This window comes from Kryptolebias marmoratus, linkage group LG2 (assembly GCF_001649575.2).
Source record: "Kryptolebias marmoratus isolate JLee-2015 linkage group LG2, ASM164957v2, whole genome shotgun sequence".
Taxonomy (NCBI): domain Eukaryota; kingdom Metazoa; phylum Chordata; class Actinopteri; order Cyprinodontiformes; family Rivulidae; genus Kryptolebias; species Kryptolebias marmoratus.
Window position 1 is genome coordinate 28,397,741 of NC_051431.1, and position 27,953 is coordinate 28,425,693.

The following is a 27,953-nucleotide window of genomic DNA, read 5'->3' on the forward strand; positions in this document are numbered from 1 at the left end:
GAGTAAAGAAAATGGATAGATGCATGGATGGATATATATATATATATATATATATATATATATATATATATATATATATTCAAGTTTTAACAATATGTTTTTCCTCAGATTACTCATTTATTTTAGTAACAGCATATCCATTATAACACCTTGGACATACCATATGCACTCATCAGAATAAAGTCCGTTCATTGTGCTGAGATATATTTTGCAGAAATAATTTCAAACATTTTAATAATTGTCACAAAATAAAGACAAATAATTCACATATTTATTATTATTATTATTATTAACAATTCCCTACATAGCTACAAACTTTGCAGTTTGAATTTCAAATATTTTTTCAACAATAAAACATTGACACACCTTAAACTGAAATTTCAGTATTACATTTTGTAGCCTAAATGCAGAATTTCCTTTTGTTTTTTTAAGTCTTAAAGAGATGCCGCCTGTATAACTTTGATGGTGAAAATAGCTAAATAATAATAAGAGACCAATTGGTGCTCATTAGTGTTTAGTGGTTTTTATTAAAAATATATATATTCAGACCAAACAACATCTGTCTATGGAAAGTTAAGAAAGTTAAGAAACAATGTAATCAAAGGCTGATTACATTGAGTTATTTATTCTCAATGTTATCAGCTTTTTTGGAACCAAAAACCCAGAATTTTCCCAGAGAGTTAACCTACCCTCTTAGAGTTTATGGATAAGCTCAGAGTTTGATAAACCTCCTTTCTGGAATACCCCCAGAATTAGTAATAATGCATATGTGTCAGAAGAGTTTAGGTGTTGTAAAATTTGGTGCCGGTGCTTTAGTATTAATCTGTTTGCATCATTGCAACTGATGTGAGTGGCACAGGTCTGAAATTGAAAATAGTGGCTGTGTTTGAGATTTTGATGACTGGCACTACAACAAAAAACTTCAAGATGTGAGAGTGAAGTTTTAAAGATGTCCACATAAACTTATGCCAGCTGACCTGCACAGATCTTCAAAACTCTGCCAAGTCTCTCTGCCTTGCTGGGGTTCACCTGGAGTATCTTGCCCGTTGGGTCGTGAGTTTTTTTTTGCGGGGATGTCTCTGTTGTGCTGGCTGAATCGGGCGAAGAAGCTGTTGAAGTTGTCAGGTAGAAAGGCATCCAAGGTCACAGTATTCTTTGCATTCCTCCTATGATTGGTGATTGAGTGGATCCCCTGCCACATCCTCCTTGTGTTGTTCTCTGTGTAGCAGCTCTCAAGTTTGTGTGTGGATGTCCTCTTGGCTGCCCTGATGGATTTTTGAAACTCATTGCAGCATGCTTGTACTTCCTCTGTTTCCTGCCATGAAGGTTGCACACCAATTTCTAATTTTGATGTGAGCATCCACACTGAAGCGTGGCCTTTGGTTGGGCAATACACAAATAATTCTAGACGGGATGCGGATGGAGATGCACCACTTGATGTAGTCACAGTATATGTGTATAAATTTATTTTGCCTGTGTCTTCTTCAAAAATGTTCATATCTGTGGCGAAAAGTATTAATGGAAGGGTTAGTTGTCCTTTGTTAACCAGTGAGCGGAGTAAGCGGAGTCTTTGGTCATCCCTCCTGCCTTTCCTGATTTCATTTTGGCCTGGATATGCTGGGAAATCCCTGTGCTGTAGCCTGGTTGGATGACATCCCTCCAGTGTGAAGATGTAGCTGCAGCATTGTGCTGAGAACATTTGTGTTAAAATGTCCACTAAACATCAGTTGTCCAAGTTGTAGCAGAGAGGAATAGTATTCAGGATATTATTTCTGAATCAATCAATGACTTTTTGGGCTTCATTAATAATCCCTGCCTCATCTTGTAATTTTACATAAAAGTGTGTTGTATATTATGGATTAGAGTCAGAGCTAATTGAATCTCTTTATTGTGAAGTTAAAAGTTTAAGATTTATCTGTCCCGACCTAGACAGCAGCAGGTTGTTCCAGTAAGTGACTTTATGTTTTTTGCAGGTAAAAATACAGTTTCAGAGTGTTCTACCAAACAACTGAGTGTCTTTCTGTTTATTTATGTCATACATACCTAAACTTTGAAATGCCCAAGCCTCAGAAGTAAGCCTCCAGCTCACATCTGCATTCATTTACAAAAATCATGTGTAATCCATGAAAGCGATGTCTAACATTGAAGGATGAGAGGTGATAGGCAGCTGTGTTACATTTAAATACATAATTACACCAATTATCACTATTTTTTAAAACTTATGCGAGTGTGAAGTAACTGCACATACTGTCACTCCTCTTGCACTTAGCGCTAATGCCAGAGGACTCTGTGCATCTCTAATTCACACTCCATGAAACGTTGTTTCCAGCATGTAGACCTGATTTTTGATCCCGCAGAAAGGAGAATCATATGTACAGGGCATAGTTGTATTTGTTGCATATTTAATTTGAGGTATGTCAGGGGAAGTGTCTCATGTGCACTGAGTTCTACGCTGATCTGGATGTACAAAGGCAACATATTTGGATTCACATGTATGCACAGTTTTATACATATGGATTTTTTTGTGTACACGTTTCAGTAGAAAATCCACTTATGGCTTTGTTCATGAGGACCCTAATATAAACGTTTAGAATAAAACTGGAACCACAGAGAATTGTTTTAGGTTTGACTTGTTTAAAGTTGGTTCTCTTTTGAGTGTTATGCCTCTTTCACACGGCCCCTAATTCAGAAGTCCGGCTCTACTCCGCTCTACTCGGCTCGGCTCGATAAAGAATGCGTCGCGTTCGGGGGGGGGTTAGCTACAGAAACTTAGCGCAAGTTGTGTAAACAACGGAAGCGCTATGGACAATGTTGGCCCTGTGTTGTTGCTGTTTTTTAAACTTATGGGGATTCTCCTGAGACTTCAGGAAGAGAGGCGCAGTGGAAGAAATGCTCTGGATGCCACGATTGTTGCGCGGAGTAGGACAGCTGTTATCCGCCGGAGGTTTCAGGCTTTACAGCGCCTTCAGCTGGGGGACAGACGGCATAAACGTTGCAGGGTAAGCTAACGCTGTTGTTTGTATTCCTACCTTTCGCGCTTTATGCTTGCATCTGGTCACACCCACGACCAATGAGTGAACAGGAGCTAAGCTTGCGAAGCAGGGCTGGCCCGGCTGGCCCAACTCCGAAGCAGGTACCAAAAAAGCAGGGACAGAGTGCGAAAAAATGCAGATGTGAACGCTCGCAAAGCGAGCCGAGAAGAGTGGAGCCAGGACCTTTAGGGTCCGTGTGAAAGGGGCATTAGTTTGATAAAAAATTCTCCCTAATTCTCAAAACTGAGATTATTCTGACTGCCATCTGCTGCAGATAAGCTACTGACTGATCAGGGCTACTCTACATAAAAATTCTGAACAGTCCCTTTAAGTTTTTATTGAGAGTTGTACCTGTGATGAATGCTTCCAGCATGAGCCCCAGCAGCATCTGCACAGCCAGCAGTGCGATGGCACTAGGACAGTCTCCACTGGGGAACATAGTGCCGTAGCCGATGGTCAACTGTGTCTCCAGAGAAAAGGAAAAGGCTGCAGTGAAACTTGTAATGTGTTTCACACAAACTACATGACCCTGTGGAGGGTGATCGTGATCTTGCACAGCAAGGTCTCCGTTGAGATGGGCCAGTAAGTACCACAAGCAGGCAAACAACAGCCAATGGGCAATAAAGGAGGCACAGAAGGCGAGGAGGACCCATCTCCAGCGCAGACTCACCAATAGTCCCCACACATCCTGCAGGGCCAGCAGCCAGACTCTGCTCCAGCTCCCACGCCATGAGTCTGAGGGGCATGGGGGAAGACTGAGTGCACAGCGTCCATCTTTTGTAACTAAGCGTTGACGAGGAGCAGAGGACAAAAGAGGAGAGGACAAAGCTTTGCCAGCCAAGACATTGCTGTTGGATTTGGTTGTCATAGTTGTAGGTAGACCTCAAGCAGAGAAACTGAAAATAATCCTGAAAAAGAAAATACAAAGAAAAAATATGTTAGTGGCACAATCTTCGTCCCTTAATGGGATAGTCTTTGTTTGTTTTTTTTTGTTTTTTTCAAGTAATGCTTTATCTAATTGTTATCACTACTTAATATCTTATAGCAGGGGTGGCCAATCCTGGTCCTGGAGGGCCACCGTCCTGAATGTTTTACTTGTTCCTCTGCTTCAACACACCTGATTTGAATCAATGGCTGATTAACAGGCTTCTGCAGAACATGAAGACGCAATTTAACCACTGAATCAGGTGTGTTGGAGCAGGGAAACAAGGAAAACATGCAGGATAGTGGCCCTCGAGGACCAGGATTGGAGACCCCTGTCTTATAGGCTGTGACATCAGTCATAGAGAGCAGAGTATGAAGAAAGAGGCAAAAGTCTTCATCTAGGCTATTCTAGAGCCTAGCCAAATGGGGGAATGTTGTTCATTATTTTTAAGTCTTATAAAACAACTCTTTCTCAAAAACGACATACCAGTGTGAAAGAATGCTACAACTGATACTAAACATCTACACTTTTGCATGACACAATTGTTTAGTTTGTCTCTGTTTCCTCACGTGAACAATGTCAATGTTATTGCATAAATATGTCTGTGCTGAGCATACATAGACCAATATATTCCAGTTGTGGTAAGGCTGATGAATGTATCAGTCTGCCTGACTAACACATCTAGTCAGTAAGAAGTTCACTCAACTCAAATTGATACATTCAGCAGGCTCAACACCATCTTATGGTCTGTGTCTTTGCACATCACTTTCATGACAAATTTTAAATGAAACTGTGGTAGCCTCATAGCTACCACAGGGTAGCTGTGATGATATTTGCAGACGATGTGGTCCTGTTGGCATCTTTGTGCCGTGATCTCTAGCTCCCACTCTGGAGCGGATTACAAGCGAATTTGAAGCGGCTGGGATGAGGATCAACACCTCCAAATCTGAAGCCATAGTTCTTAGTCGGAAAAGAGTGGATTGCTTGGGAGTGAGGTGCTGCCTCAAATGGAGGAGTTTAAGTATCTTGAAGTCTTGAGAGTCATGAGACTGATAGACAGACTGGTGCAGCTTCCACAGCACTGCATACTCTATACCTGTCTGGTTTTAGTGAAGAGGGAGCTGAGCTGCAAGGCAAAACTCTGCGTTTACAGGTTTGTCTATGTTCCTACTCTGACCTATGCTCAAGAACCTTGGGTAGTGACCGAAAGAATGACTTTGTTGGTACAAGCAGTCAAAATTAGTTTTCTCTGCAGGGTAGCTGGGCTCTCCCTTGAACCAAGCGTGAAAAGTTTAGATATCCTCTTCTCCCTCTGTCTCCTGGCGCTTTTCCTTCCTTCCCTCCTGAATGTTACAGTAGCTGTTTTGGTAAAACCTTGTACATGACAGTATAAACAACCTCATGTGATATTGTGAGATGTAGCAAGATATGTTAGCACTCAGAGTATGTGTTGGGAACAACTCTCAGCTACTCCCACACCAAATTTTAGCCTAATATTTGTAAAACCGATTGAGTTATAGGCATTTTTGAGTTGGATAATTTCAATTACCAATGGTGGCCAGCTTGAACTGCAGTCTCTCCGAAAGTTAATTGCTTGTAGATGTACATCCATTGATTACTGTTTGTAAGGTTCTTTATAATCCATGAGGTGGTTCATTAAATAGTTTGCTAACAAACAGACAGTGTTGACACCAAAAGTGAAAGCTAATTTTTTTTTAAATTTTTATTTATGTATTTTTTTTTTTTACGTGTTTATTTATTTATTTATTTTTACATTTTAAACTAACACTTAATAAAAAGGGTTTCCAGGTTTTTTTAAAATGATATAGCCTTACTGGCCAAAGTCAGCTTGATTTTTTTCCAAAGGACTCTGTAATCCAGCTTGTATATGTAGGTTTAGCTGCCTCTTTCCAATTTAGCAGTATTAGCCTTCTGGGCAACAGAGCTGTGAATGTTATTAAGTCCTTTTTAGCAGCAGAGAGATCAAGTGAAGTAGGTCATAAGACAGTTAAAACTTTAGGAGCAATAGCCTCTCCAGTTACATTAAATAACGTAAGAAAAATTTCAAACCAGAATTTCTTCATGTAGGGACAGCTCAAAAATCATATGTGAGTAATTTGCTGTGACCTGTTAGCATTGTTTACACAGAGGAGACAGATGTCTTTGTGAGCCTGGCTTTAGTATAGTGAGCTATCGGCAGATCAAAGATATACAAATATCAAAAATCGGTATCGGCCCACAAAATTCAAGTCAGTGCATCTCTTGTGTCAACATGTGATTAAAAAAAATGAATAAATAATAATTTCAGATACACCATCACATTAACCACAAAACCTGCATAGGTCTGGAAATATGAGGTAGGTGTCAACCCAATTCCCCTTGGAACAATTTTAACAAACCACTCCCCCACCTCTCAGAAGCATCAAACCAGTGACATGTGCTACCTCGTCCCACATTAAAGAAAAATCGAAACCTGTCATCCGTAATTTGAACACACTTCAAAACAACCTGAGAGAATGTGTAAATATTTTGAAAAGATAAAATAATCTTTAAATCAGAAAAAAATAAATCACAGGTTTAAATATGTTACATTCACAAGTCAGCAATGTCCATTTAAGCTGTAGTAAAAGTATAGTAAAATAATTGTTAGACAAAAAAATAAAACATAGAAATCCATAACTCTGTGTTTTAAGTAAAGCACTGATCCCATAAACAGCCAAGTAATTATTGTATCCAAGACTGTAACCAGAGATAAGCTCAGCACACAGCTGACGTTACATGTTTGTTCTGTTGATGTCAGCTGCAGCCACACAGATCAACACAATGAGCTTCAACATTTCCCAAAGTTATACTGCCTATCGGTTTGATTTCTTCTTAAGTTTCTTACTGACAAACTCCCATGCTAGGGCCAGGTCTTCAGATTTATGGATCTGGTTGTTCGACATGGTGATGTGTAGAGTAGCTGGTTATCCGAGACTTAACATTAGCCGCGTGATGGAAGACATTCTTCACCTGGATAAAGGCCGCCATCCATCTGGCCATATATTATAATCACATTCCCGCAGAGCTACGGCAAAATGTGTCCCACTCCATGCCAAAGTTTTAAGCAAAAATATCACGCAGTGTCTAGCACTCAGAGTATGTATTGGGGATGGTGCTTAGCTACTACCACACCAAATTTTAGCTCAACACTTGTTAAATTAGTTGAGTTACAGCAATTTTTTGTGCTTGCTAAGGTAGCTTAGCTGTGGCAATCATCTTAAATTGGACTGACTTCAAAACTTACTTAATTGTAGATGTACATCCAATGTTTACTTTCTGCAAGTTTCATTAAAATCTGTTCAGTGGTTCATGAGGTAATTAGCTAGTGGTGCTGACAAAGGAATCCACACACATACATGCACACATGAGGAAAAACTTGTCCTTTCACTTTAGATGGTGGGTGATAACTATGTCCACATTCACATCGCAGGCCTTAATTCTCAATTCCAATTTTTTGCTTAGATCCAATTTATTTTTTTAGTGGTTGTACACATTATAATTTAAATGTGACCACCATTAGACTCCAGGGTGAATCTTCTATGGCCCTGAAGCGACCTGCATGCACGGAAAAGGATTTGACGTCACAAGAAGCATGCTGTGTTTATGGAAGTAAATATTGATACTGCATATATCATTGTTGGTGGATCAGTTCTGAAGCTATTGCGTACATGGCCGTAGCTACCATTGAGGACACCGAGGTCCGGACCGGTGTGGTTCTCTGCGTAGCTCCACCAGTTTACTGTAGGAGGAGCTGCAACTGTGTGCAGCTGCAGCCAAACTCAATGTCTACGAAGAAGAGTGCAGCTTTGCGTACCTTACTGCTAAAATAAAGACCAGAAGAAGGAGAGCGCCACTTACGGTGAAACACAACTGAGGTAACTTGCTGAAAATGTTCTCCTTCAATTCCACAAAGCTGAAGTTGGTTTCCGATTGCAGCTTCCGATTCAGAAAATGGCTAAAGGGCGATTCCACCTAATTCTTCACTACCTTCAGCATCTTTAATCTACTCTAGTTAAAAAACTACAACACCAAGACACTTCAAACCTGTACCAGATTATACTCAACTAATAGCAGAATATTTAAAACTGACTGTGTGATCTGTGAAATCTTAATCTAATTTGTGAAACCTCAATAAAGGGGGATTTTAGCACACTAGAACTGGTCCAGCTCCAAAACTACAACACCTCACTGGTATTTGATAAAAAGGTGGTTGTGCCCTGAGTCCTATGTTGCTTAAGATGACATTGCGCTCCATGAATTTACAAACACACACAAATACATGTCATATACACATTCAAGCCACTTGTTTTAAATAAATGCTTCTGTTTTAATTAAGTTTTGGTCTTCATTGTAACTGATGTACAGTTACAATGCTCACTCTGGTGCAGAATTGATTTGGATCAATCTGCATACATCTACTTCAGTAAAAAGTAGGATAGAATGTGACATGACTGTTCAGACTTTGAAAACATCAAATATGTGTCCAATTTAGTGCCACGTGTGAAATTGATTGTCAGATTTGGAAAAATCCATTTTGAGACATTCAGGCTGTCATTTAAAAAAAAAATCAGACTAACAAATAAAAAAAATAAATGGATTTGGATCACTTTTGCTGCAGTTTAAATGTAGCCTATTGAATGGATTGGAATTTATAAAAGGTAAAAAGCCCACACTTATATACCATCTTTTTAATCTCTTCATGTTTTGCAATCACTTTGCAATGTTTCTCACTCACTCACTTTACACACATGCTCATACAGTAGTTTCTATCATATATCTTGGACTCTATATAGATCACTTTTACACATGTGGACAAATTAGTTTGTACCCTTTTGTTAGAGAAAAAAAAAACCCTCAGGGGTCACTGAAATGATTTCAAACTGGGCAGCACGATGGTTTAGTGATTAGCACTGTTGCCTCACAGCAAGACGGCCTTGGGTTCAAGCCCCGGGTTGGACCTGAGATCTTTCTGTGTGGAGCTTGCATGTTCTCCACGTGTTTGCGTGGGTTTTCTTTGAGCACTCCAGTTTCCTCCCTTAGTCTAAAAACATGTGTGTTAGGCTGCATTCAGGCCCAGGCTTGCTTTAAAAAGAGATCTGAGATCTCAATGGGAATTGTCTGGTTAAATAAAACTGAGAAAAGTAACAAAAATAAACTTAAAATCAACTAATGAAAATTGCTCACTGCTTTTCAATTTTGGTTTAACATTTTTTATAGCAAACTAATGAAACTAGCCTTGACAAAAAAGAGTGGTACCTCTGGAAATAGATTTTAAAAAAAAATTGCCCACAGGAACATGTTAAACTAAGGTGTGTCCTGTAATCAGCATCACATGTGTCTTCAGTCCTGTAATCAGTCAGTTTGCCTGTTTAAAGGGTTAAAAGTAGTCACAGTGCTGTTTGGTGTCATGGTGTGTACCACACGGAGCACATGGAGCACAGAAAGCGAAATACAGAGTTGTCTCAAGAGCTTAGAAATAAAAATATTGACATCATGTTAAAGGTAAAGACTATAAGTGTCATAGTTTGGTGTTTTCAGTTTGTTGTTTTGATTATTGTCTTGTTTCGGTTTGAGTTCTTGTTTCAGTTTAGTTTTTCCTGTTCATGTTTGTTGTCATCTTTCACCTGTCCTCTGCTCAGTAGTTTTCTGGTTTCCTGTCACACCCATCTCCAGCTGTCTTCACTTCTAATCACACACCTGTTCCCACTTCTCCTCATCACCCTCTGCTTTAAAACTTGGTCTTCCTCTCCACCTCCCTGCCGATTCATTGTTGTTTGTTAGATGTTGGTTGTTGTTTTTTGTCCACGGTTCTTCCTTGCCTCGTCTTGCCTTTGTTATTATCTGGAGTTTTGTTATAGTTAGTTTTGCTGCCACGTCAGCTTTTTGTTTTCTTCTTTTTATATAAATAAATCAGTTTTTGTTTTGAAAAGTTGAGTCTGCGTCCTGGGTTCACCACGCTCACACCACTTCTGACAATAAGACCATCTCCAAGCAGCTTGACTACAGCTCAACAGATTATTCAGAAGTTTAAGGTCGACAGGACTGGAGACAGCCTGCTTGGATGTGGACACGAGCAAAACTGATGACAAATTGACGGGAAAGATAATACAAACGGTAACCAAAGAGCCCAGAACAACTTCCAAAGAAATCAGAAGTGAACCCCAAGTTCAAGGTTCATCAGTGTCAGATCACATCATCTGTCACTGAGCCAAAGTGGTCTTAATGGAAGACAACCGACAACGACACCAATCTATTAAAAAGCAAGATTGGAATGCCAATAGACATATTGCTGAGTCACAAAGGTTCATGAACATAAAATCAGGTTAAATACATTTCCTATTTTAATGTATCAAAGTAAAGTATATTTTTCTAAAGTAAACACTATTTGTTAAAGTCCTAAAAGTAAGCTGCATGTATAGAACCACAGCATCTGATTTCAACAGATGTTACCAGATGTATATGTCTTGTTCTGTGTTAAACAAGGTTTCTATTTCTATGTCAACATCATTTCTGGAAGATTAGAGAAGCTCTCAGCTGGGAATCTGTCTGAGCAACACAGCAACATGCAGAGAAGGAATGTGTCTTTCATCTGCAGGGAACTTGGCCTGCTCCTGCACCTGTGCTGTTCACCAGTAACAAATAACATTTTGGGTGAAGACTAACAGGAATGTCATGTGTAGATTCATATATCTTTATATATGTGTGTTTGTTATCTTCACACTTTTTATACAAGTTAATAACAAGTGTCAGTTATTTCTTATGAACAGATCTCAATCAACAGTGGACTACTGTCTGTTCTACTTTTTAAAGCAAACACACATGCTTTTGTCATGCATTAGTGTGGCTTGATTGCAGTGAAAATGTAGGGGTGATTTTGTTAAGAAACTATTTCTGCTCAGCTTTGTCTGTCCTGTTGCTGTATCAGCTAAGCACTAATCAGGTTATTCAAACCTGAGTACAAGTGAAGAAGGAGGACATGTATGTATTTTATGTGAATAAAAAGGCAAAATGTGGATAGCTTACACTGCCTCAGTAAAAAAAAAATAAAAAGGGAAGGACTGATTTTATAGACAAAAAATAAATAAAATTAAAAAATCACAACCCTATCAAAAGTTGTAATCTATTTGCATTTTGTTTGTTCTGTATCAAGACAAAAATACTTATTGCAGTATATTGTTTGGTTTCAAAGACAATAAAATCATACTTTTCTGAAACATTCAGTTTAGTTTAAGCCTAGTTTATTTTTATTTTACAGATAAAGGTACTCATTCTAAACCATAAAATAAAGCATAAAAAACGATATGCTGACTTATATCAAGTAGCGCGGTTTAAAAGAATTTACTCCAGTAGTTTTCCAGGTAAATTGTAAGGCAATTCTGAAATGCAGTACGGACTCAATACTGAAAAAGCACCCAGCTGAATCTGTCTAAACCTACATGAAGCTACATTAGCTACATTAGGCTGGCTGTAGTCTCTATAGGTAAAAAAATTTGGCAGAATTGGACAAGCGTAGAGTCTGGGTGAAGACGTTTAGGTGGGCATCTAAGAGTGAATCTGCTGCTAAAAAAACATGAAAGATTGAGTAAGACAACTGTCAGAAATAAATCTCAGGGATCATGTGGAGCATCGTAAAGACATTCAAACACAGGAGGCTTTTGCAAAACATCTAGCAGAACATCATCATTGTGTGCCTCAATTCAAACTGCACTGTGTACTCAGTGTGCTTTGTATTCAGGAATGACCCAACTGTGGGGTTTTTTTCTTTCTTTTTTTCTGGTTGCCAGATATATAAGCTCCACTAATAATGCCTTTTTTTCTGCACATGTGCATGCTCTTACCTTAAGGTAAAGAAACTGAGTGATTTAACTTCAATGTAACCAGCCTTTCTGGAACTGAAAACCTGGAATTTCCCCTCTCAGGGTAAGTTAACTTAGAGTTCATGTATAAACTTAGAGTTTGTTAAACCTTTTTTCTGAAATACTGCCATGTGCTTTCTGTAGGTAAACAAATGTATATGGTAGCTGGCATTCATGTAGGGATACCTTGATCACTGATAAAATGACTAAATCTAAGAAAATCCATAAAAGAGAAACTAGCCAAGTTATCTGAGCGCATTGTGTTTTAATATGCAACTATAAAACAGCAAGAAACGCATGAATAATAACTGTTTGCAAGCTGAATATGAACTTATCACATCTTCTTACACTACTAAATTTTTACTCAATTCAAGATCCAAATTTTATAAACAAGGGAATAAGACAAGTAAACTGCTGGCTCATCAACTGCAACAAACAACTGATTGCTCTTGTGTTTCTGCAGACCTGATCTACTTCTTCAGTAGCATTAATACTCCTGCTCAGAATCTGGCCAGGAAACTGACCATCCTATCATGGCTAAGGGTGATTAAAGTCGCAGTCAACTCTTTCCAAACAGTAAAAGCCCACCAAAATTCTACAAAACCTTTTGGAAGCAGTTGGCCCTATTCTTACAAAAAGTGGTCTTTTAATTGAGGCATATTCCCCCAAACCTTGAACCAGACTTTTACTTCCTATCCATCCATCCATCCATCCATCCATCCATCCATCCATCCATCCATCCATCCATCCATCCATTTTCTTTACCCGCTTCTCCTTTCCGGGTCGAGGGGAACTGGTGCCTATCTCCAGTATGTCGTCCTATCCGTTTGTTAAATGTTGACTTCATATTGCTGGCTTTGGGAATTTGCCAGTTTTAGAAAAATTTGAATTTGAGGAAAACTTTATCTCATTGGTCAGATTATTATATTGGCCCCTCAGGCAGCTGTCATAACAAATAGCACAAACTTTGAATATCTTTGCTTGCATTGTTCTACAAGTCAGGATGCCCATTAAATCTTCTTTGATTTACAATTGTAGTGGAGTGTCTGTCCATTGCTTTACAGTCTAATCTAATATCCAGCATAACTAGAAATGGTGTCAAATTGAAGCTGACCCTGTTCCTGTCTGACCTGTCACACTCTATCCCCACTGCCCTTTCAGTCCTACATGCATTCAGTAAAATGTCTGGATATAAACTTAATCTTGGCAAAAGTAAGGTACTTTAACAGGCCACAGTAAATCACTCACACATTTGTTGGAGCTGTCACTTCATGTGGAGTTTCTGGTCTGAAAGTTTTCTTATATTATTTAATGTCTTGACTGTCTTTTTTGGAGTATGGCCTACTTCCCTCAATCTCATTCCCACTAAAAATGACCTAATAGCATTTACAACACTCCTGGCCAGGAGGCAAATACTGCTAAACTGGAAATCTGCAGCTCCACCTACATATACAAATGAATTAGAGAGGTCCTTTATTTTCTTAAACTAGAAAATATCTGGTTGACTTTGGCCAGTGTATTTGTCTTTAAAGATCTTTTTTATGTTATTTATTTTCTTTTATTATTTATCCTTTTTTTTCTACTTGTTTGCTAGAGGAAGGAGCCAGGATTGGGATGTTTGCTATTTGTTGTCAATTGTTGATTTAACTTGTTCAAAATTCAATAAACAGAATTTGAAAACAGAAAATCTGCTGAGATTGTGATGAAAGCCTCTGGATGTTGTGTTTGCAGCGTAGATGTGTTGGAGTGAATGACGTCACACTCTGTATCGTGTGGTCTGGGAGGAATGCAAACACAAACGGTGATGGTCTGGGAGAACTCTTGGCATGTAATACAGTCTGAGATCAATTGCCAGTGGCTCAATGTTGGCGTTCCATATAGTCTTTTTTTATTGTTTCATGCCTTGGGTTGCACTATCTGGTGTTAATGAACAGTGCATCTCCACCTCCTGTTCTTTTGCCACAGAGTTTACAGTCTTTGTCCACTATCACCACAGAGAAGCCTGGTAGAGTTACATCAGCATCTGTGCTGTCCAATGTTAGCCAGGTTTCAGAGGGGAAAAGTAAACCCTCTCTCTGTACCTTCTATCGCTTTTCACAAGGACAGCCAGCTCGTCAGTTTTATCCATAACGCAATTAACGTTCCTCATAATAATCAATGGAACAGATGGTTTGGATTTGCACTGTTTAGCTGCCAACTTATCTTTTACCTTTAATTTGGCTCTATTTCCTTTGTGTCTCTGCAGAAGCTCCCCTGGAATGTGGTGAAGAAAGCCGACTCAGCTTGTTGTTTGGAGTTCAAGAAGTTTATCCTTTGGGTAACAAAGTATTGCGCTGGACGATTGACAATGAGAAAAAATGCCAATATATACAAAAAGTTTTAAAAATGCCTGAAATCAAAGTTTGAAGGAACTATTTAAATCAAAAAACACTATGTCAAAGTCCAAAATTAAGTAAAAAAATCTGTTTGTAAAAGTTAAAAACACCATATATATATACAAACAAAAAGACAGAGCTACTGGACAGAGCAGCCTTTTGTGTTGGCACCATGGCAACCTATTAAGCAACACAGAGAACGTCCCAAGATTTTATTTTATTTTTAATCTACAGTTTAGCTTAGTTTAAGCAACACGTCTAGAACATGTCAAAACACAAAAAAAAGTTATATGTTTTTGGAACTCCTGGCTTTCCATAGAACAATTACATGTACTATTACACCCCTACAGTTAAGTTTAGTTTAAGTTTAATTTATAAGTTAGGTTAGCTGAAGTTTATTTTTAGGTAACATTTTAGTTTATTTTAATTAAGTCAGGTTAAATTTAGTTAATTTACTTTTATGTTAGCTTAGTCTTAAATTTAGTTTAGTTTTAGTTAACAGTTTAGTTTAGAGTAGTTTTATGTTTACTGTTTAGTTAAGTTTTCTTGTACTTGACCATTTTCTGATTAATGTTTTTGTTTGTTTGTCAAGCCACTTAACAATGACCTTTTCAGGCATGAAGAGCCTCCATAACTGAAGGAAACCAGAGTTGTGTCGACACATAACAGAAAACTTAACAAAGTTTACTGGATCTTTAGGCTATTTCTTACCGGCACTATGCCCCAGAGACAGTTTTTCCAGCCGAATTCATAAAAAAATTTAGACTTAACACTTCATTTGCACCTCTTTTTGTCCATACTCCTATTTTTTTAACCTTACACAGCACACTATTATCATGTTCAGGTTCAAGGACAGACAAAAAGAGTCCAAGATTCTAGAGAAACTTTCCTGTACTCATGCTGTTGTCTTCAAAGCTTTATGTGTTGTTGCCTTATTAGCAGCTTTTTAAAGCTATCTCTGCAACATAAAAAAGAATAAGTTAGTGAAAAAGTGTGTTCATCTGTAGTTTGGAGGTTTATGTAGAGTAATCTTGAGTCAGCAGCTGTATCACAGAGCACATGTCTGAAATACAAACAAGACATCTAATCTTTATCATTTAAAGATAAAATGTGCAATTCTCGTGAAGCTAGATTTTTCAAGTGTTAGCCGACGTCTGGTTTGTAAAGATTGTTTTAGTAGCTAAAATAGAAAAACAAAACACAAAAGTCCTTCTTTAAATTTCAAACCTTCTGGTAACTGACGAGTCCAATGTGTCACTGTTTCATCTTGAACAGATTTGAGTGATCACATCACAGATTGTATTCTCTTACTTCTCAGGTCTCAGTGCCTCAGGCCAGCAGAATACTGTGAAGTTTGAACTCACCTGGAGTAAACTGGGCCTCTCGGACCTGTTCACCTCAGAATGGGTCAGAACTCTGCTCAGCAGGAAAAGGAATGAGGGAAACCGGGTCCTTGGAGAATAAGGTTTAAAATTCCATATAGAGATTTAATCAAAAAAGTTAAAAAAGTGTCATTTCAGAGGCTTGGAGCTGGTCTGAGTGTTCTGATCGGGTCCTCACTGCAATGTGCAGCGCTGAGCTCCGGGGCCAGATGATTCAATTGGTCACATTACTCTGCATGGAGCCTATTAGTGTTCCCAGAAGACAGAAGATAGAGAGGGGTTTGTGTGTGTTGGGGGTGGAGGGGAACAACACCTTGTCACATTTCATTCAATGAACTCTTTGTTGCTGGCTGATGTTCTGCAGCTGTTGCTGTGAGAACTCAGATTTACTGAATCTTTGAATTTAAACATGCATCCATTTTCCCTTTTTTGTTATTGTTTTATTATATGCTGTTTTTTAGATATTTAAAAACAGCAACAAGATGAATGAAATTTTTTTTTTTTTTCATTTAAAATTACTGCTACCACAATAACATTTACCAATACAGCCTCTGTGCATACAATTCATATTGTATTTCTGATTCATTCTTCTCTAGGACTGCCAATTCTCTTTATGTATTACTTATCTTTGAAGTGTTGTTTCTGTGTAACTATTTTCTTTCCCTGGAGCGACTGTGGCGAACCCAATGTCCCCCTGGGATTAATAAAGTATTGTGATATTGAAGAAACATTTTCTTCTCTTATCTCATTTTTACTGTATTTGAAAAGATGAACAATTTTAAAATACACTAAAATAAACTGTCTGGTTTTAATTAACATGAACAACTAACAACATTAACACATCAATGTGTAAAACCAAAACAGTTAATATATTAACCAAGAAATCACTCAGAGCTTCCTTTCCGGGGGCAAAAGAACAGAGGAGCCACATGACTGTTGACGAAATGTGAATGCTGGTCTTTGACCCCCGAGCATCCGAACAACCAGACACAAGAGCTACATTTACATCAAATACCCAGATGAGTATTGTTTATAATTAGCTGGGTGTTTTAAGTAACTTTACATAAAATGTACTGTATGGTCTCCTTTCCTATTCTCTTTCAAGTTTCAAACTCCAACAGTTGAGGACATATTTGAACTAATTAGGAAATCTCAACCTTCTACCTGGCCTTATGACTCACTTCCCACTCAAATGTTTAAAACCTATTAGTCCTCTTTCTCTCCATTAATAACTAACACTATTCCTTCTTCTATAATTGCAGGTTTTGTTCCCCTACCTTTCAAAACAGCTGTCATAATTCCAGTGCTAAAGAAACCTGGTACTGACCCTCTCATTCTAAATAATTACTGACCTATTGCTAATCTAAATGTCCTTTTAAAAACTTTTGAAGAAAAGAAAAAAGAAGCTGCACAGATCTACCCTGACTTTACTAATAATCAACTGTTTGAGCAAAACAAACTGCTGGTCGCTGATTTAAACCTTTTATCCTAGCCTTACTTCAACAACTATTTCCCATGCTTTCATTGTGTGGCTGATTGTTTGTGAAGACTGGTACCAGTACCAGTCCTCCTCTCATCAGGCATCATTTCACTTTCCAGGACTGCGTTGAACAACCTGAACAACCTCTCTCCTATTTATTTCTATATTTCTACAGGTATATCATTTGGACCAGGTGCCATTCCACTCTTCATCCTTTTTAAAACTGATCTCACTTCATCCTTATTTAATTGTCTCCACTTCCTGGTTCGTTATCTGAACTGCATTAATAACCCCTTCTCTCTGTCTCTGCTGAGCAGATGCTAGTGTTTCATGGTAAAAACATCTTCACCCTGCAGGTCTGTGCAAGCTTCCTGTCCATGACAGAAATGGACAGAAGATAAGCTGCACACACATAAGAACCAAAGCCACAAGTCAACAACAAAAAGAGGAGGCTGATGGGGATTTATTTATGTCAAGAACAATGAAAGATGGGGCTAGCAGAGGACTTTCTCTGACTGGACATTAAGCTTTAAAAGGTGGCATGACCAAAATGAAACTCTCCACGCAATGAACCTTTGACCTTTGCTGCCACCCTTTTGTCACAAATCACTCCTGAAACTTTTCGCCATCCACTCCATCCTGCCTGGACTCTCTTCTTCCCCTCTTTACCACACTCCGTTTTCCTGGACAGTTGACCCTAAGTACTTGAAGTCCTGCACCTTTGTGACCTCTGCTCTTTGTAGCCTCACTGTTCCACCTGCCTCCCTCTTATTCACACACAGGCACTCTGTCTTGCTGACTTTCATTCCTCGTTTAACATACTTTTCTGCCACTTCAGATGTTCTCATACAACACCACAGCTCCTCCATGTTGTATACTTTTTCCTAAATCTACAAAGACACAAAAAAGTTCTTTCTAGTGCTCTTTCTTAGCATAAAATCATACCGCTGCTCACAAATAGTCACCTCTTGTGTAAGTCAAGCTTCCACAACTCTCTCCCAGATCTTCATCACGTGGCTCATCAACTTCATTCCGCTGTAGTTGCTACAACTCTGTACATCACCCTCGTTCCTAAAAATGGGCACCAGCACACTTCTCCATTCCTCTGGCATTATCTCACTCTCAGAAATGCCATTAAATCTCTTCTACACATTTCCATACCCCCACTGGTATGTCATCTGTGGGGATCTGGAGTTTGTCTCCGCCCTGCTGGCAGTATCGTTAACCTTTCCTTTGCAGCTGAAGCAGATTCTGCCTAATGAGCAGCACCAGTACTTAAGCCTCCAATTAGTTCCAGATCTTCGCTGAAGCATCACGCCTTGACACGTTTGGAACTCATGGAAGCCGCAACACAACTCGCCAGGTATGAGTCCATGGTAAACACCCTAAGTGAACATCAGCAATCGGAAGCTGGACGACTCGATCAGCTAACTGTGCTAACTCAGGAGATCCATCAAAAACTGTCGTCCCTGACACAATTTACACCGGCGGTTCCAACTTCTGCTTCCGCCGCTGCTATGGTAACACAAGCTCCTCCTGCGTCTTCTCACCTCCGGGATGTCCCGTCACCTACTCCTGAACATTTTTCTGGTGAAATCGACAAGTGTGCTGGTTTGCTGCTACAGTGCTCTTTAGCTTTCTACCGTTCCTCACAATCTTTTTTTGATGATGCTTAAAAAATTTCGTACATAAATATATGCTAAATATAGCTTCCGAGCTATCAGCCAGATCTCATTCAATTTTTGGAAGATTTTGAACAAAATTTTGGCCATTGATACAATGAAACAGAAATCACTAAAAGATTGTGGAATATAAAGCAAGACAAAGATCGGTGGCTCAATTCACCATCGACTTCCGGACAGTATTCCAGCCAAGTATTGCTGGGACAGAATCAGAACCCATGCAATTGGGTCGGGCCAGGCTGAGTTCAGAGGAGAGGCAGAGATGATATGAGGCCAAGGAGTGCTTCTACTGTGGTGACAAAAGAAATTTCCGTGCAAGATGCCCACTTCTGTTAAAAGGACAAGCTCACTAGAGGACCGAGGGATTCTAATAAGTAGTTCAGCACATCCCCTTGGGTCTCGTTTCTATCTACACACCACTATCACCAATGAACAATATAAGATTCCTGTTCATGCATTGGTGGACTCTGGGGCCGAGCAAAACCTCATCTCTGAGGACCTGGTTCGCAGTGTACACTTACTACAACAGGAGATGACCTCTTTACTCCCTGTCATGGACATCTCAGGACAATTAATCACCCGGATCAAACAGAGTCACCAATCTCCACTTCATCGCTTCTGGGAATCACCGCAATCTGGGTGAGTTTTTGGTGTTTTCATCACCCACACCCCAATTGATATTAGGGTTTCCATGGCTACAAAAACACGACCCGGTTATCAACTGGGCAGAGGGCAGAGTAGAATCTTGGAGTAATTTCTTAAAAACTGTCTTCATTCTGCTAGACCCTCTGAAAGAAAGGAGGCCCCTGAAAGAATAGAACTTGCTAAGGTTCCCCCGAGTATCATGACCTTGCACCAGTTTTTAGCAAAACCAGAGCCCTGTCTCTGCCCCCACATAGGCCATATGACTGCACAATCGAGCTTTTACCTGGGGCTCCTCTTCCCTCGAGTCCACTATTTAACCTGTCAGGACCAGTAAGAGGCGCCATGAAGGCGTATATTGAAGAATCCCTTTAATCAGCTATTATCCGTCCATCCACGTCTCCTTTTGGCGCTGGTTTCTTTTTTGTAGCTAAGAAAGACAAGAGTCTCCATCCTTGCATAGACTACTGAGGGTTAAATCAAATTACAGTTAAGAACAAATATCCATTACCTTTAATCGACTCAGTCCACCAGCAACTCCATTCGGCCACCATTTTCACAAAATTAGACTTCCGTAACGCATACCATCTAGTTAGAATAAGAGAGGGGGATGAATGGAAAACTGCGTTTTAGACTCCGCTGGGATACTTTGAATATTTGGTGATACCCTTTGGACTCACCAATGCCCCTGCAGTTTTCCAGTTGCTCATTAACGATGTGTTACATGATTTTCTGAACACTTTTGTGTTCGTCTATCTAGACGATATTCTGATTTACTCCCAGATCCCCACTCAACACCAACAAAAAGTGCAAGCAGTACTTCAGAGATTCCATGAAAACCAGCTCTTCGTAAAGGCTGAAAAATGTGAATTCGGTGTCCCCTCAGTAAACTTTTTAGGTTTCATTTTTGGACAGGGGCACTACAAGACTGACCCCTAAAAGACCAGAGCAGTGGCCGGTGCCCACTGATCGATGCCAGCTGCAGAGGTTTTTGGGGTTTGCTCATTTTTACCACCGATTCAACAAGGACTGTAGCAGGGTGGCGGCTCCTCTCACTCAACTCTCCTCCATTAAGCAGCCTTTTGTGTGAACCTCTGAAGCTCAGGCTGCTTTTGGTGACTTGAAGTCTTGCTTCACTACCGCTCCTATATTACATCATTCCAAACCAGAACTCCAGTTCATTGTGGAGGTGGATGCTTCTGATTCTGGTGTGGGAGTCATTCTCTCCCACAGGTCACCTACCGACAGTAAAATTCACCCCTGTGCTTACTTTTCTTGGCGATTATCTCCAGCAGAGCAGAACTATGATGTCGGCAACCGTGAACTACTGGCCATAAAATTGGCTTTGGAGGAGTGGCGGCACTGGCTGGAGGGATCCGAGACACCCTTCTTGATCTGGACCGACCACAAAAACCTTGCTTATTTACAGACAGCTAAAAGACTAAACCCCCATCAGGCCAGGTAGTCACTGTTTTTTTTAGAAGGTTCAACTTCACCATTACCTACAGACCCGGTTCCAAGAACGTTAAACCTGACGCACTATCCAGGTTATGGTCCGATGCTGAACCTCCAAACAGGGAAGAACACATCATCCCATCCACCATGTTTGTCGGTTCCATCAAAAGGGAGATTAACGAAGTCAACAGACGGAACCTGACTCTAGTCAGTTCTCGTGTCATCCTGGCATTAACCGAATGCTAAGTCTTACTAACAGATATTTTTTGGTGGCCTACACTTTCAGCCGACGTTAAAGAGTTTGTGGCAGCCTGTCCCACTTGTGCTAGGTTCAAGAATAGTAACAGACCCCCTGCAGGCCTGCTGCAACCTTTACCCATCCCCAGTCGGCCATGGTCCCATATTGCCCTAGATTTTGTCACTGGTCTGCCCCCATCTCAAGGTAATACCATCGTTCTAACTATTGTGGATCAATTTTCTAAATCTGCTCATTTTATCCCTTTGCCTAAGCTTCCGTCTGCCTTCGCGACAGCCCAACTAATGATCCACCATGTGTTCCGCATTCACGGTATCCCCATGGACGTCGTTTCCGACAGAGGACCCCAATTTTGATCACAAGTCTAGAAGTCCTTTTGCAACACACTGGGAGCCAAGGTGAGTCTCACGTCCGGGTACCACCCGCAATCTAATGCTCAGATTGAGCGATGCAATCAGGAGCTGGAGGTCGCCCTCAGGGTTTTGGCCAGTGATAATCCTTCCTCGTGAAGTAAGCAACTAACCTGGATCGAGTACTCTCACAACACCAAGATGTTTGCTGTGTATTTATTTATCTTTTCCACGATCAGTCAAAACTTTTAACACAAGATTTGATTCTTTTAAAAAAAAAATTGATGTTTTTTTTTCTCCATATTTTGCAAAATGAATAAATACATAAAAAATGAAGGTAGATTACTCTAAAAATACATTTATTATAAATGATGCTAGATCTTGTATAGACACTGTATCACCCCCAAATATGATTTAAATTGGGAAGTTGATTTTTCGGGGATCAGTACTGTTTTCAGCTGTTTTGAATAAAATTTTGTCTGTTTTCCTTCCAGTATATTGAGTAGGTCAAAGGTCAGAATTGAGTGTAAGTTTGTATCTGATCTCCAAGGAGGTAAGAATGTAAGACTTTGAAGCAATGGAGGTGACACATTCCACAGATTTTTTTTTTTTTTTTTTCCTCAAACCAAGACAATAACAGCCCAGCTGCCCACTGAATGATCTTACAGCAGTTTTTTCACAGCTTACAGACTTGTACAGGTTTGCCTAATGGTTAACAAAAAAGATGGTTGTGAAGCAAAACCTCATTAACTGCAATTGAACTAGAGCTGTTGTCATATTTAGGTTAGGTCACACAGACTGTAGCTCTGTCTCACCCAAAAACATGAACTTTGCCATCTAAAAGTTTTTTTTTAAATTCCAGGTTGAAAATGGGAAATTTCTTTGTTTCTTGACAATAGATAGACATCCAGAAAGGATTCACAGAGCTTTACCTTTTTCCACTTTTTATGTTCCAGCCTTATTCCAAATTTGATCAAATTTATTTTTTCCCTCAAAACTCTACACACAATATCCCAAATGATAAAGTGAAAAAGTTTGTTTGATTTTTAAAAATTTATTAAAAATAAAATATAACATGTACATAAATTAAGTTAATAAGTTAACTTAAGTTCGGGAGCAGGGCCACACCCAAAACCACACCTCTAATCATTCTGAGCAGTCTACTTATACCTCGCTCACTCATTCTACTCAGTTTGTTACGTTTTCATCAACCCCACCCCCCTCACCCTCTTAACTATATCTATGTTTCGTTTTCTCACTTCAGGTCCGTCTGGGGGGTCCAACGCTGACTCGGGAAAAAATAAGAGACTTGATTCCTGAAGACCAAACCCCATGCAAAAGTCTTCACATCTCAAGCTCTTCAGCACTCTCCTCAGACGACCATTCATGCATTCTTCCTTTCATCCCCTCATCCTTACCTCCCTTCATCTCCTCATCCCTTCACCCCTTCATCCCTACTTCCCTTCATCTCTACATCCCCTCCTCCCTCCATCCCTCATCCCTTCATCGTTAAAACTTTAAACTTACATATCTTGGCGTGGTCCTTGCTAGTGAAGTATTAACACTGATGACCATCTGACCTGTCCGAGGTGTACCCCACCTCTCACAATGACTGCTGGAGATAGGCACCATTTCCCCTGCGGGTAAAGAAAATGGATGGATGAATAAGTATTCACAACTTTTGCCATACATTGACACTCAAAACTGAGCTCAGGTACATCCTGTTTCCACTGATCATCCTTAGATGTTTCTACAACTTGATTGGAGTCCACATGTGGTAAATTCAGTAGATTAGATATGATTTGGAAAGACATCTGTCTGTATAAACTCCCATAGTTGACAGAGCATGTCAGAGCACAAACCAAGAAGTCCAAGGAATTGTCTGTAGACTTCAGAGACAGGATTGCATCGTGGCACAGATCTGATGAAGGGTACAGAAACATTACTGCAGCATTGAAGGTCCCAATGAGCTCAGTGGTCCAGATCATCTGTAAAAGAAGGAAGAAGTTCAAAACCCCCAGGACTCTTCCTAAAGCTGGCTGCCTGGCCAATCTAAGCGATTGTGGTAGAAAGACCTTAGTCAGAGAGGTGATCAAGAACCTGATGGTCACTCTGACAGAGCTCCAGCGTTGGTTTGTGGAGAAAGGAGAACCTTCCGATAGAACAACCATTTTTACAGCACTTCATCAATCAGGCCTGCACAGTGGAGTGGCCAGATAGAAGCCACTCCTTAATAAAAGGCACATGATAGCCTACCTGGAGTTTGCCAAAAGGCACCTGAAGGACTCTCAAACCATGAGAAACAAAATTCTCTGATCGGATAAAACAAAGGTTAAACTTTTTGACCTGAATGCCAAATGTTATGTCTGGAGGAAACCTGGCACCACTTATCAACTGGCCAATACCATTCCTACAGTGAAGCATGGTGGTGGCAGCATCCTGTTGTTAGGATGTTTTTTTGGACTGCAATAATGTGCAGAGACATCCTTGATGATAACCTGCTCCAGAGTGCTCTGGACTTCACACTAGAGTGAAGGTTCATCTTCTAACAGGACAACAACTCTAAGCACACAGTCAATACAACAAAGGAGTGTCTTCAGGACAACTCTGTGAATATACTTAGTGGCCCTACCGGAGACCAAACTTTATTGAACATCTCTTAAGAGATCTAAAAATGACTATGAACAGAAGCTCCCCATCCAACCTGATGGAAGATGACAGGTTCGGCCAAGAAGAGTAGAAGAAAATATCCAAAAACAGGTGTGCCAAGCTTGAAGGATAATACTAAAAAAAAATTGAGACTATAATTGCTGCCACAAGTGCTTCAGCAAAGTACAGAGCAAAGACTGTGAATACTTATGTTCTGGTTATATTTTTGTTTGCTATTTTTAAAAACTTTGCAAAAATTTCAAACAAACTGTTCACTTTCTCATTATGACATATTATGTGCATAATTTTGAGGGAACAAACATTTTTTTTCCATTTTGGATTAAGGCTGTGTTGTGGTGATTGCAATGAAATAGGAGACAGTGGTTAAATTCACAATCTTTATTGCAGTAAATGCAAAGATGCCATTACACAACTCCTTGGGTCTCGATCTTCTTATGCATGTCTACTTCAACACAGTCTCTTCTGCTTTATCCCAGCAGTGCCATCTAGTGACAAGAAGTAATAACAGCAAAAGAACAGAACAAACAAGCATTTACTGTGTAAAGCTCAAAACACAACATCTCCCCTGTTACTCAAACAAACATTTGTATTCCTGTTTGGCAAAAGTAGTATTGGGATCTGTAGCAATGTATCCACTTTGCAATGTAAATGAAAAAAATACAAACTGTATATTATTAAGCATTTTCTCAGAAACATAAGCATTACTATATTACAAAATGAAGTGTTTTCAATTGATCTTTTACCAGTTAGTTGGCAAAAGTGCTATTAAATACAAATAAAGTCTTCAAAAAACACAAAACTATCATAATTAACTGAAATGAGCTCAAAATCACAAAACCTTTGTTCAAGTTCTTTCTTTTTTTTCAGAACCATTTTTTAAAACAACTTTTTGCATCACATAGTCTTTTGTTCACGTTGGTACATGTCTTTAGCTTTACAGAATAGTTTATTTTGGTGTCTATTTTAGTTCTGAGGGGTTCCTATGATATATCATATCAATTGTGCTACCGAAACTTGGCGCCATTTGTGGAAACAACAGAAGCGCTATGGACAACGTTGGCCCTGTGTTGTTGCTGTTTTTTTAAACTTATGGGGATTCTCCTGAGACTTCAGGAAGAGAGGCGCAGTGGAAGAAATGCTCTGGATGCCGCGATTGTTGCACGGAGTAGGACAGCTGTTATCCGCCGGAGATTTCAGGCTTTACAGCGCCTTCATCTGGGGGACAGACGGAATAAACGTTGCAGGGTAGCTTGTTGTAGAACCACTTTACCTCTAACGTGGTTGTACTGTCCCTTTTCCTTACATAAATGTGCAGTTTTGTCCAGTGAGGACAAAACTAGACATCTTTCTCTGAGAAGCTGGAAAGAGAATTAAGCAATTGTGGAATGAGGTGAAGTCCTGTAGCTGTGAAGCATTTCAGTAACTGCAGGCTTCCAGGGTCATCGTATATCTTGTTCTCCCTGAATGGTGTTATTTAGCACTCTATTAAAACGTTCCCCTTCATTCATTTGGCTGAGGATGGTATTGTTTGAATGTGCTTATTGCCACATTCACTTATGAAGTCAAAAAATGTTTTTCTCTGAATATCAATAATGACTCTGTAGCCAGTTCATGACATACAAGAAGAAAAGTTTGGCTTCTTCTGGAAGGAGCTTCTTCACTTTAGACCATCCTGAGTGGGTGATTTGCTGCAGTTTTGTAAGTTCAGGGCAGTCTTCACATTCAGCAAGTGATCATGTAGTCAGGAGAAGATAAATTTCTGCTTTCTCTGTGATCAAGTCCTTTTCAAAATCTGCAGATGTATTGGTGGTGCTCAGGGAACATGTGACAGGCAGTCCACCATGATTTCTTGACTTCCTGGTCAATACTGCATGATGTACAGGAAATACATCAGTCTGGCTGACCAGAATGCAATTCTCATGCCAGCTTTATTCATCCCTTTAGCAGAGTGATGAAGGCTTTAGGATCAGTTTTGAGCATAAATCCACACATCCTCCATCTTTCAACTGCCCATATACAGAGAATCCGTGTATCATTCGTTCTTTCCATTTTCAATTGACAATCAAAAATCAAATAATGAAAAACAGACTGGTTATTTTGTTTTTTGTTTTTTATTATAACACAAAAAACAAAAAAAGGCCTGGTTTTTCATATTTCCCTTTTAGGCTAAGAGCGAAATACGAAATGGAAAAACAGGCAGCAGAATAATTTGTGTATCATTCGTTCATATTTTTCTGTGCTGTGCATGCACACACACATGCAGTGTTTTCAAAGGCCTGGAAAGTAGTCTTTAAAAACTCCAGGTCATTCCAGGGTCTCACACTGTAGTAAAAAAAAACAAAAAACTCCTTTTTGGAGATGAGCTGGGAAATTGAAGACAGGTGGTGTCACATAATCTCTAAGCCGGTCCTGTTAAAGTCCTCTGGTTTTAAATGTTCATTACAGAGCTGAGACTCTGTAGCAACAAAACCCTCCTTCTTACTGCAGCTTCTCATTGCCTCCTTAAATCTGTGTTACTGGGAAACCTTCAAAATGTGAAGAAAAAACAACAGAAAGAGCTAATGAGAGAGAGAGCACCANCCTTCGCTCTTTATGCTTGCACCTGGTCACACCCACGACCAATGAGTGAACAGGAGCTAAGCTTGCGCCACCCACCAAGCAGGGCCGACCCGGCTGGCCCGACTCCGAAGCAGGGACCAAAGAAGCAGCGACTGAGTGCGAAAAAATGCAGATTTAAATGCTCGCAAAGCGAGCAGAGTAGAGTGGAGCCGGGACCGTTAGGATACGTGTGAAAGGGGCACTAGAGAGAGGAGAGATCCGTCCAACATAGCGGCGACTCACGTTACGCTCCGGGACGTAATGAGGCGTCTACATATTTATGTTTGTTCAATATTGATCGATCAGGACCAGATAATCCAGTCAGACCCATCAGCCATGGAGACTTACGTAGTGTTTTGAGGCTCAAACCGCTGTTAAACGAGTCCTCTATCAGTGGTTCTAGCGCTGCCATAGTAACCACTACATGACCTTAGCTGCCGCACAGAGCTACTTTCGGGTCACCTAAACCTGACCAAATAAATAATAAAATCTAACTCTGTCCTGCTTCCCGTTTTTCGATTTTGTGTTTTCGATCTTAGCCTAAAAGTGAAATATGAAAAACCAGGCATTTTTTTGTTTTTCGTGTGATAATAAAAAACAAAATAACCAGTCCGTTTTTCACTATTTTATTTTCAATTGTCAATTGAAAATGGAAAGAACGAATGATACACAGATTACAGAGCTTCTTTTTCCAAAGTGGAGCACTTCCTTGCATCCCGTGCCCTGCGGGATGCAAAAGCAACAATATACTCCACATTGTCTGAGTGCAACTGTGTTAGAACGGCTCCTAGATCATAGTCTGAGGCAGACTAAAAAAAAGAAAAACCCTAAACATTTGCAGCATCTACAGCCTGAACAGGCGCAGGCAGGACTGTACTCGCAGCTGAGAGCAGAGTAGAATTTTTAACTGCTGGTCTCATATTAGTTCATTTTCCATGACTCCAGAATTACATGTTGCAGTTAAAGCTTTGAGCTCGGCAACATATTGGTTCATTGTTTCATCAGCATTTTTAACTCGTTGTCTGAATTTATGTTTTCACACAAACATAATAACTTTAGGGACAAATGTGTTCCTTCCTATTTATTTCCCAGACATCCACAGTGTTCCTTCTAGATAAAAAATAAAATAAAAATCCACTTGTAGTTACCTAGAGCTAAAATCTGAACGTGCACGAATTAGGAAAATGCAAATGGGGGGGGGGGGGGGG

At 39.8% G+C, this 27,953-nt stretch overlaps 1 protein-coding gene across 1 annotated transcript in view; it reads right to left on the reverse strand.

Annotated features, from left to right (window-relative positions):
* kcnj13 (potassium inwardly rectifying channel subfamily J member 13) overlaps positions 1-15,694 on the reverse strand; it is a 35,441-nt gene extending 19,747 nt beyond the window's left edge. Inside the window, exons 1-2 of the mRNA XM_017436553.3 lie at positions 15,595-15,694; positions 3,384-3,940 (exon numbers count right to left, since the gene is read on the reverse strand). Of these exons, the coding sequence (XP_017292042.1) occupies positions 3,384-3,900 (517 nt within the window). The 5' untranslated portion in view covers positions 3,901-3,940; positions 15,595-15,694. The remainder of the gene's footprint in view (positions 1-3,383; positions 3,941-15,594) is intronic.
* Between the last annotated feature and the right edge of the window lie 12,259 nt (positions 15,695-27,953).